This window comes from Rhodotorula graminis (assembly GCF_001329695.1).
Source record: "Rhodotorula graminis WP1 unplaced genomic scaffold RHOBAscaffold_5, whole genome shotgun sequence".
NCBI lineage: Eukaryota > Fungi > Basidiomycota > Microbotryomycetes > Sporidiobolales > Sporidiobolaceae > Rhodotorula > Rhodotorula graminis.
Window position 1 is genome coordinate 506,144 of NW_017264932.1, and position 9,642 is coordinate 515,785.

At 69.1% G+C, this 9,642-nt stretch overlaps 4 protein-coding genes across 4 annotated transcripts in view; 3 read left to right on the top strand and 1 right to left on the bottom strand.

Annotated features, from left to right (window-relative positions):
• Positions 1–1,821: 1,821 nt before the first annotated feature.
• On the top strand, positions 1,822–2,508 carry RHOBADRAFT_35551 (uncharacterized protein; the record flags this gene model as incomplete). The annotated part of the gene is made up of 2 exons (XM_018413282.1): positions 1,822–2,068; positions 2,167–2,508. Exons 1-2 carry the CDS (start codon positions 1,838–1,840, stop codon positions 2,506–2,508), a joined length of 573 nt encoding a protein of 190 aa, XP_018271845.1. The 5' UTR covers positions 1,822–1,837.
• Positions 2,509–4,008: 1,500 nt separating this feature from the next.
• RHOBADRAFT_43220 (uncharacterized protein) lies at positions 4,009–5,306 on the top strand (the record flags this gene model as incomplete). The annotated part of the gene is made up of 4 exons (XM_018414190.1): positions 4,009–4,526; positions 4,614–4,939; positions 5,013–5,067; positions 5,141–5,306. The coding sequence occupies 4 exons, from the start codon at positions 4,009–4,011 to the stop codon at positions 5,304–5,306; spliced, it is 1,065 nt and encodes a 354-aa protein (XP_018271846.1).
• A 497-nt stretch (positions 5,307–5,803) lies between these two features.
• RHOBADRAFT_43221 (uncharacterized protein) lies at positions 5,804–7,900 on the bottom strand (the record flags this gene model as incomplete). The annotated part of the gene is made up of 5 exons (XM_018414191.1): positions 5,804–6,031; positions 6,111–7,055; positions 7,130–7,232; positions 7,294–7,721; positions 7,844–7,900. 5 exons carry the CDS (start codon positions 7,898–7,900, stop codon positions 5,804–5,806), a joined length of 1,761 nt encoding a protein of 586 aa, XP_018271847.1.
• A 147-nt stretch (positions 7,901–8,047) lies between these two features.
• Positions 8,048–9,642, top strand: part of RHOBADRAFT_35560 (uncharacterized protein) — a 5,093-nt gene continuing 3,498 nt past the window's right edge. Inside the window, exons 1-6 of the mRNA XM_018413283.1 lie at positions 8,048–8,088; positions 8,205–8,230; positions 8,293–8,367; positions 8,443–8,505; positions 8,575–8,957; positions 9,041–9,128. Of these exons, the coding sequence (XP_018271848.1) occupies positions 8,216–8,230; positions 8,293–8,367; positions 8,443–8,505; positions 8,575–8,957; positions 9,041–9,128 (624 nt within the window). The 5' untranslated portion in view covers positions 8,048–8,088; positions 8,205–8,215. The remainder of the gene's footprint in view (positions 8,089–8,204; positions 8,231–8,292; positions 8,368–8,442; positions 8,506–8,574; positions 8,958–9,040; positions 9,129–9,642) is intronic.

Below are 9,642 nucleotides of genomic sequence, written 5' to 3' on the forward strand. Positions count from 1 at the left end.
GACGACCGGCAGCCGCTGCTCGCCAGCGTGCACCCGCACCACCAGCAGCACCAGCACCGACCGCCCGCCATGCTGTCGTCGTCGCCTCGGCCAGACGCGCCGTCGCTCCTCGCGACCCACGGCTTGCACCACGTCCTCGCCCCGTCTTCGCCCACGGCGGCCTACCACGACGGCGAGATCTCGCCTTCGTTCGATGCGTCGTTTGCCAGCTCCATGTACGTCTATCCCGACGACAAGCCCCCCCTCCCCTTTTCCCACCGAGCCCGAGAGCTGACCTTTCGAGCCGCACCCACCCAGGTCCATCACGTCGGACGAGCGAGGAGGGCACCACCTCTCGCCGCTGCCGTCGCACCTGCGCCCGCGCATCCCGCCATCGTCGCCCGTCGACGCCATGGACATCTCGCCCGCACCGGCACCCGTCGCAAGCTCGTCGTCTACCCGCACCCGCGCACCGGCGCCTCGGCCCCTCCTGTTCCAGCGCCCGCATTCATCCACGGCCGCCCTGCCCATGACGGCCGCCCCTACCTCCAAATGCGACCACCCGTTCCTCAAGAGCCTTTTCAAGGCCGAAAAGTCGGCGCCGCCGACCCAGTCGACGTTCGCGCCCGTCGCCCCACTCGCCATCCCGCGCTCGTCCTCGCCCGACGACTTTCGCCGCCCGGCCCTCAAGCCCTTCCCGTCATCGTCCTCATCGGGCTCGACGACGACTGCGCCCCGAGCCGGCCCGAGCCGGCCGGGCCTGTCGCACTGCGCGACGGTGCCGCCGTCCAACGCGGACAAGCTGCGCCCGCCGTTCCAGAAGACGGCGTTCGAGTTTCGCGCGAGCAGCGACGGCCTCGAGGGCGCGCCCCTCGTCGCGCACGACCTCAAGGGCAAGTCGACGGCGGCGCCGTTGTTGCGGCCGTCGGCGGGGCGCACCCGGAGCGCGCTCCCGCCGAGCTGGAGCAAGCGCCAGACGGCGCCCGTCGGCGGCCTCGCGCCGCCGCCCATGGGTCCGCCCAAGCGCAAGTCGGACTCGTGCCTGCCGTCCATGATGGCGGCGCAGCGGCGCCGCAGCAGCACCGAGGCCGCCGCCGCCGCCGCCGAGTCGTCGCCGTTCCGCATGGACGTCGACGGCGAGTCGCCCGACCACCACCACCGCCACCACCACCGCCTGTCGTCGCCGGTCAAGCTCCGCGCACCGGGCCACCCGCGCTCCGTGTCCGACTCGCGCGTGTCGGCCGGCCCCGGCTACATCTCGGACGCCGCGTGCACCTCGTCCTCGTCGTCGTCGTCGCCCGGGTCGGACGTCGACCGCTCGGGCGCCGACGAGCGCCTCGCCGACATGTTTGGCCACTCGCCCGGCGACAACCTGTCGCCGATCCCGCACTCGCGCAAGCGGTTCCTCGAGCAGGAAAACTCGCCGACGCCCGCGAGCCCGACCCCGCTCGGCCACCTCCTCCTCCTCGGCGGCGGCGGCGGCGGCGCAGGCGCAGGCGGTGGTGGTGCGGCGGCGACCCGGCGCGCGTTCGAAAAGGCGGCGTCGACGGCGTCGCTCCCGCTGAGGGTGCGCCGGCAGCGCTCGGCGGCGGTCCTGCGGCCGTCGCTCAACACGTTCGCGTCGCTCGGTCCGGCGACGGCCACGGGCGACTCGTTCAACAAGCGCCACGCGACCCAGGCCGAGGACGGCAAGCCCGCCGCCGTCCCCATGCTGCGCGCGTCGCGCAGGTCCAACTCGGTCGCCGACCCGTCGTTCCTGTGCGGCGGCGGCGCCTTTGGCGGTACGGCGCCTTCGTCGGCGTCGTCCTCGCTGTCGAACGGCCTCGGCCCGGCCCTGTCAGTGCGGGACCCGAACGTCATGGTCGACCTCGAGCCGCCCGACGTGTGCCTCCCGCTCGACGACTGCGTCGACTACCTGAGCGCGGGCAACCGTCGCGTCGGCGCGAGCGTCGACCTCGGCAAGCAGCCGGGCGTGAGCCCCGAGGCGGCGAGCCCGATCGCCGGATTCCGCAAGCAGGAGGCCAAGGGCAAGGCGCTGCCGTGCTTCGGCGTCAAGGAGGACGGCCTCATGCGCATCACGCCTCGGACTGTGCGTCTCCCCTTCCTCCCTCTCTCTCTCTCTCCGTTTCCCCACCCGAGGCCGCCGCCGCCGACGCCGAGACTGACGAACCGCCTTCCTCGTTGCAGCTGAGCGAGCTCCAGAGCGGCATGTACCGCGACGGCGTCAAGGAGTTCATCATTGTCGACTGCCGCTTCGACTACGAGTACGACGGCGGCCACATTGACGGCGCCATCAACCTGTCCGAGCTGGCCGACGTCGAGGCGCGCCTGCTCAACGCGGCCAACCCGCCGCAGCCGAGCACGAGCGACTGCGCGCCCCGCGAGGGCAAGACGGTCCTCATCTTTCACTGCGAGTTTAGCGCCAAGCGCGCGCCGACGAGGTGCGTCCTCGCCCTCGCCCTCTTTCCTCTCCCTTGCCGTCGTCGTCGTCGTCGTCGTCGCCGTCCTCGTTGGAGGACCTCGAGCTGACCCCCCCTCTCTCTCTGTTCCCTCTCTGCGCAGCGCCAAGCACCTGCGCAACCAGGACCGCCAGAAGAACTTTGCGGCGTATCCCAACATCTTCTACCCCGAGCTGTACATCCTCCAGGGCGGGTACGAGGCGTTCTACAAGGCGTACCCGGTGCGTCCCACCTCTCGCCCCTCTCTCTCTCGCGCGACCGAGGACCTGACTCTGCCCGCTTCGCCCTCGCAGGAACGGTGCCTCGGCGGCTACGTCGTCATGGACCACCCGGAGCACGACGCTAAGCGCTCGCTCAACCTCAACAAGTTCCGCGACCAGAAGCGCGTCTTCAACCGCGCGTCGTCATTCACGTTTGGGCAGGCGCAGCACGCGTCGGCGCTCTTGCGGTCGCACGAGGCGGGCTTGGGCTCGGCCAAGGCGGCGACGGCCGGGTACGCAAAGGCGCGCCGACCCGTGTCGGGCGGGGCGTTCCTCAGCCGGCAGGCCCTCGAGCCGACGGGCTTCCAGTTCCCGCGCCCGGGCAAGAGCGGCTCGGCGTCGGGCGGCGGCGGCGGCGGTGGCGGCGGCGGCGGCAACTCGTCGTCGTCGTCGTCGTCGAGCGGGTCCTTGTCGGCTTTGACGGCGGCAGGCGTCGCAGCCTCGACGGCGGCGCTGTCCATCACCGAGGAGGACCACGAGGGCGACTCGTCGTTCGGGACCAACGGCTCGAGCCCGGGCGGACCCGCAGGAGGCTCGCCGTGCCCGCCATCGAGCAAGATGGGCGCCCGACCCGTCTTCAAGCTCGGCGGCATGCTGCACCCGCGCAGGGGCCTCGAGCGCGCCGCGACGGCCTCGGTCCTCACCTTCTCGCGCTGAGCGAGCCTGGCAGTCATCGTCACTCGTTCCCTCGCCGTCGTCGTCGTCGCGCTTCCTCCCCTCGCTCTCGTTCCTCGCCCTCCCTCTCTTATTTCTCCGTATCTAGCATAGAGCCCCCTTCCTTGGACCCACATCTTGCCGTACACAGTACCCTCTCGCTCTCTCTCTCTCTTTCGTTGCCCTTCGTCCCCCCCGTTGTTTATCATTCGCCGCATCGACCTCTCTCTCCTTCCTTCGTTTAGTCACTCTCGTTTAGCCCGGATCCCTCACTTTCTTTATCTTCCGTTGCAAGCCACTCATTGTCCCCTTCCCTCGCGCGCGAGACGTGAGCCGTTCGGAAAGAGTGAGACGGCCAACCTCCGAGCGAGCGCCGCTCCGCATCGAGTGAACCGCAGAGTCGGCCTCCGTCCCACCGCCTCTTGGCCACCTGCACACTCGCACAGCGCACAGCGACACCGACTCGGCACCGCCTGCACCCGTCCCCGCCCCAGCAGCTGCCGCCCTCGTCCCGCGAGCTCATCGCGCCTCGCCACCTTCTCTCGGACAACCTCCGACCTCGGCAGCGCCCCGTCCTCGTTCGCCGCACCCAGTAGCTCCAGCACGGAGCGCAAGCAGGTCTACAAGGTCCAGCCGCCACCCGAGCCCCGCCCGCCATGCTCAACGCGACCTCGACCGCCGAGGCCTCTGCGCCGCACTTCGCGTCGCCCCTCCCGAGCGCGAGCTACCCAGCGTACCACGTGCACCGCGCCGACCTCGTTCCGGGCATGTCGGACAAGGTCCTGTCGCTCGTCGCGCCCCTCGTCGTCTACTGGGCCTTTTCGCTCTTCTTCCACCTCCTCGACTCGCTCAACTGGGCCGCGCTCGAGCGACACCGCATCCACGAGCCGGACGAGGTCAAGACCAAGAACCGCGTCACGCCCGCCGAGGTCGTCAAGGCCGTCGTCCTCCAGCAGGTCATCCAGACGGTCGTCGGCTTCGTGTGGCTCGTCAGCGACGAGGAGGTCGTCGACCCGGCGGGCGACCTCAACCAGCTCGGGCGCACCGTCGCCAAGGTCGTCGTCGGTGCGGCGGGCACGAGGGCCGGCGGCGAGTGGATGGCCAAGCACGGGCAGCGCGCGACCGAGCTCGTGTACTGGTGGGTGTGGCCGACGGTGCAGATGGCGTTCGCCTTGTGCGTCCTCGTTCCTCTCTCTCTCGCGCCTCATCGAGCTTGAGAACGGCCTGATTTGACTGTGTCCCCCTCTCTCTCACGCCGCAGCTTCGTCCTCGACGGGTGGCAGTACATGATGCACCGCACGGCGCACCAGGTCACGTTCCTGTACCGCACCGTGCACAGCTGGCACCACCGCCTGTACGTCCCCTACGCGTACGGCGCCCTGTACAACCACCCGCTGGAAGGGTTCGCGCTCGACACGTGCGGGTCCGGGCTCGCGCACGCCATGGCGGGCCTCTCGACGCGCCAGGCCGTCCTCTTCTTTGGCCTGTCGACGCTCAAGACGGTCGACGACCACTGCGGGTTCGCCTTCCCGTGGGACCCGCTGCAGCACCTGTTTGGCAACAACGCCGACTACCACGACATCCACCGTGCGTCCCCTCGCCCTCTCCCTCTCGAGAGCTTCGAGGAACGAGCCTGACTCGCGCTCTCTCGCCGCCGCAGACCAAGTCGCCGGCCTGAAGAAGAACTACTCGCAGCCGTGGTTCATCTCGTGGGAGTACGTCTCGCGCCCTCCCCTCCATCCCCGCATCCCCTCGCGGGCCCGAGCGCTGACCTCGTCCCTCCTGCAGCATCTTCTTCAACACGCGCATGACGCGCGCCGAGTACCAGGCCAAGCTCGCCAAGCGCCTCGACGACGGCGAGGTGCCCAAGAGCGTCGTCAACGGGCCCAACGAGCTCGCGGCGCCGCCGACGAGCGAGCGCGACGGCATGGCGCTCAAGGAGAAGGTCAACTGAGCCCGAGCGCGACCCCCACCCCCCCCCCCTCTCTCTCTCTTGGACAGTCCCTTGTCGATCCGCATCTATACCCTCTTTGGTCCCCCTCCCTCGCTCTTCTACGGCCTCGGGCCAACTCGCATCACCCTCGTTCCTTCCCTCTGCCTCGCCGTCTAAACCCGTCGTACTAGCTCTGCCTAATCACCAAGCCTGTCGCTCGCACATGTCGTCCTCAACGAGAGAGAGAGAGCGAGAGAGAGCGCGCGAAAGGAGCGGAAGCGAGAGAAGCACAGCGAGCCGCTCGAGCCCTCTCGGTCGACCTCTCTCGCTCTCGCTCTCCCGCAAGGCTCGCCGAGTCGCGGGGCAAAGACAAAGTACACTCGCGCGCCCCCTCCTCGTCCTGGGGGGGGGGGGGGTTTTCCCAACAGTCTACCCATCCTCCCACCCGAGCAAGCCCTCGAGCCGGCCCACCTCCCGCGCCCGCCCCTCCTCGTCCGCGCCCCTCCTCGTCCCGCTCCTCAGACCTTGACCTCCTTCTTCGCCGGCGCCGCACCCGCACCCGCACCCGCACCCGCCTGCGCCGTCGCCGCCGAGCCCGTCGCCGCCGAGCCCGAGGAGCGCGCCTTGGGCAGCGGGAGGGGCTTTGCGCGCAGGCCCTCGTACACGTCGGCAAACTTGAGCGCGTGGCGCGAGAAAAAGTCGCCGTACCGGCGCGACGTGGTCGACTGGGCGACGGTGAGGTGGCCCTGCGGGTGAGGGTGAGAGAGTCAGTGAGGCGGCGAGAGAGAGAGAGAGAGGGAGAGAGGAGGGGGGCCGGGCACGCACCTCGTCGACGCCAAAGTTGACGTCGCTGACGTTGGTCTCCTGGCCGTCGAGGAGGCCGCCGTCGACCCAGGTCGTCTTGCGCGCGGCGCCCTTTGCCGTCATGAGCATCTCGAGCACGTCGTCCTCGGTGTCGCACTCGAGGAACTTTGCGAGCTTGTCGGTGCCGAGCGTCGTGTACAGGCGCAAGAACGACCTCAGGGTCGAGTTTTGGAGCTGGGGCTCGACGGCGCTCAGGAACAGCTGCTGCTGGTGCTGCGACGGGTCGGGCAGGCTCGCGTACGCGCCCAGGACCGCCTCGGACTCGTGCTCGTACGGGGGAGGGTTCGGGCTGATGAAGCGCGGCGCGCCGTGCTGAAACAGCTCGCCGAACGCGGCGAGCTGGTCGGCCGAGCCGGCCTGGCCCCGCACGAGGCGCGCGTGCTGGTCGCCAAACTTGTCCTTCATGGCGGTCGCGATGCCCTCGTCGACCTTGGTCGGGCACAGGGCCTGGCAGATGGCGAGGAGCGCGTACATGCGGTCGGCCGTCTTGTTGATCTGGTCAAACTGGGACCCGCGCTGGAAGTGCTTGAGGCGCAGGACGAAGAAGAGGATGTGCGACAGGGCCCGGATCGCGTCCGGGTACCGGCCGAGCATCAGGTACGCGAACCCGACGTAGTAGTAGACGGCGACGTGGGCCGACGTGACGCGCGTAAAGAGGGCCTTCTTGTTGAGGTCGATGCCGTCGAGCATCGAGAGGGCGAGCGTGTAGTCGCCGAGGAGGACGTGCACGCGCACGAGGCCGAGGATCGAAAAGTAGCCGAGGTGGTGGTACAGCGGGATCGAGCCGTACTCGCCCGCCGTCGCCTCGACGTCGTCGCCCCGCTGCGCCGCCGCGAGCTGGTCCTGGATCTTGCTCTTCTGGATGAGCGAGTACAGGACGTTGAGGACCGAGTAGCACGACCAGACCTGCGCGTGTGCGAGGGGCGAGGGGCGAGTCAGTGGCGGTCGTGTGCACCCGAGAGAGAGAGCGGAGGACGTACCTGGCCCGACTCGGCGAGGATGGCCTTCTCCTCGTCCGTCTTGCCGTCGACCTTTGCGCGCCACAGGGTGAAGCTCGTGTACTGGTACACGAACTCGTCGATGCTGCAGGTGTGTGGCCGAGTCAGTTCAGGAGCGCAAGAGAGAGAGAGACGGGCGGACGCACATGTTGTAGAGCCAGTCGACGGGGAGGGCGATGGGGACGGGCTGAGGCGAGTTGAGGATCGTGTTGGCGAGGGCGCAGTAGTTCTCGTAGGACGAGATGCGGTCCTCGAGGGTGGGCTGGAGGCGGGCGAGGATGTGCTTGAAGTAGAGCTCCTTGTAGAGCGTGAGGAACAGCTCGTCGTAGTTGACGAGGGGCGCAATGACCTCGGCCTCGGGCCACTCCTTGTTCGAGTAGAACTTGTCCGAGATGCGGGCCCAGCCACTGTCGTACGCCGACTGGATCTCGGCGAGGTTGGGCTGGGGCGCGTTGAGGAGGGACCACAGCGAGATGAGGTAGCGCTTGACAGGTTCGGGCACGCTCGCGAGCTGCTCGAGGGCGTGGGCCTGGGACGCGGCGGCCTCGGCGATGCGCTGCTGCTGAGCGACTTGCTCTGTGGGTCGGTACACGGTGTGGGTCAGCGTGGGTGGCCGGGCAGCGAGAGAGAAAGGGGAGGAGGAGGGAGGGAGGTGAACTCGCCGTTGCCGGCCTCGTTGTACAGGTCGGGCTGGACAAAGTCGGCCTGGACGTCGTAGTCGGTCTCGTCGATCTCAAAGTCGGTCGACTGCATGGCTGCTGGTGGGTGGCAGGGGATGCGAGGGTCGAGGTGTGAAGCTGGACGAGCGCGCGTGGCTCGAGGGGAGGTGAGACAACTCCGCGGCGCCTCTCCTCCAAGGTGCCACCACCCTCTCTCCACCCGACACACTCCACCAGCCATGGCAGACCACGAGGGTCTCACTCAGTACCCCTCGCTGCTCCGTACGCTCCACCCTCCCCCCCCCCTTTCGAACGGCACTGACCCACCGCCTCCTCCTCCTCCCCCGTCATCCACCACCCCACACGCTCCCCCCTCTCGTCGCCCGCCCCGTCTACAGGCAGCGAGCACATGAGCCTCGTCCAGGTCCGTCCCAACCCACACTCTCTCTCCATCTCGCGCACCAACTGACGCGGCCCGCCCCACAGCTCTTCTGTCCCATCGACGTCGCCCACTCGACCGTCGAGGAACTCGGCCACCTCGAGCGCATCCAGTTCAAGGACGTGCGTCGCGACCCCCACTCCACCCTCCTCCGCGTGTCAGCCTCACTGACCCGTCGCCCCTCGCCCCGCCCGCAGCTCAACCCGGACGTCAACCCGTTCCAGCGCACCTACGTATCCCAGATCCGCCGCTGCGACGAGGTGCGTCCGCGCTCTCTCCAACTCGCACAGCGGCACTGTCACTGACCTTGCGCTCGCCTTGTACCGCAGGCCGAACGCCGCCTGCGCTTCCTGACGCAGCAGATTGCCGGCCAGGGCATCCACATCCGCCCCTACGAGGAGACGCAGGCCCTCATCGCCGGTCGCTCGGGCCCGCAAGCCCTCGACGAGCTCGACTCGCGCCTCGCCGAGTCGGAGCAGCGCGTCGCGGCCATGAACACGTCGTACGACAACCTCGAGAAGCGCGCGCTCGAGCTCGAGGAGGCGCGCCAGGTCCTGCGCGAGACCGAGCGCTTCTTCCAGGAGGCCCAGGGCCGATCGCGCGACATCCGCGGCAGCTTTGACGAGCACGGTGACGCCGATGCGCCGCTCCTCGGCGACGTCGAGGCCAACATCCAGGCGGGCGAGCAAGGACTCGGCGGCTTCGAGCTCGAGTACGTCCTCGCCCTCTCTATCTCTCTCTCTTGTCCCTCTCTACAGGGCCTCACACTGACTCTCACGTTCCCTCGCCGCACAGGTTCGTCGCGGGCACGATCGACCGCGCGCGCATGGGCACCTTTGAGCGCGTCCTGTGGCGCGTCCTGCGCGGCAACCTCTACATGAACGTGCGTCCCCCTCTCTCTCTGCACTGCGTCGTACCGGAATTACCCTTCTGACCCTTGACTCGCCCCACCCGCAGCAAACGATGGGCCAGTCGTCGCGCGAGTTGAACAAGGCCTACTGGCAGGGCACGCCCGACGCCGCCTCGACCTCGTCCGCCGCCGCCGCCTCGTCCACCGCACCTCCCGCGACGGGTTCGCCCGCACCGGGCTCGTCCGGCTCGGCGTGGCGCATGAGCAAGCTCAAGCGCACGTACGAGGCGGCCGAAGACGAGGGCCGCCCGATCGAGGACGTCGCGATCGAGCGCTACGGCTCGCTCGACGCCTTCAACGAGGCGCGCGAGGGAGCGTCGCGTCCTCGACGAGCGCCAAGGGCGCAGAACGTCGCGCCGCGAGAGCGGGTACGGCGCCGGCGGCTGGCCAGAACCACCACCCGGGCATGCGCACGCCGACGGGCATGGCCGGCCGACCGCGGCGGGTCGCCGCTTCGTCTTCACCGAGACGGGGCGCAACGGGGCGA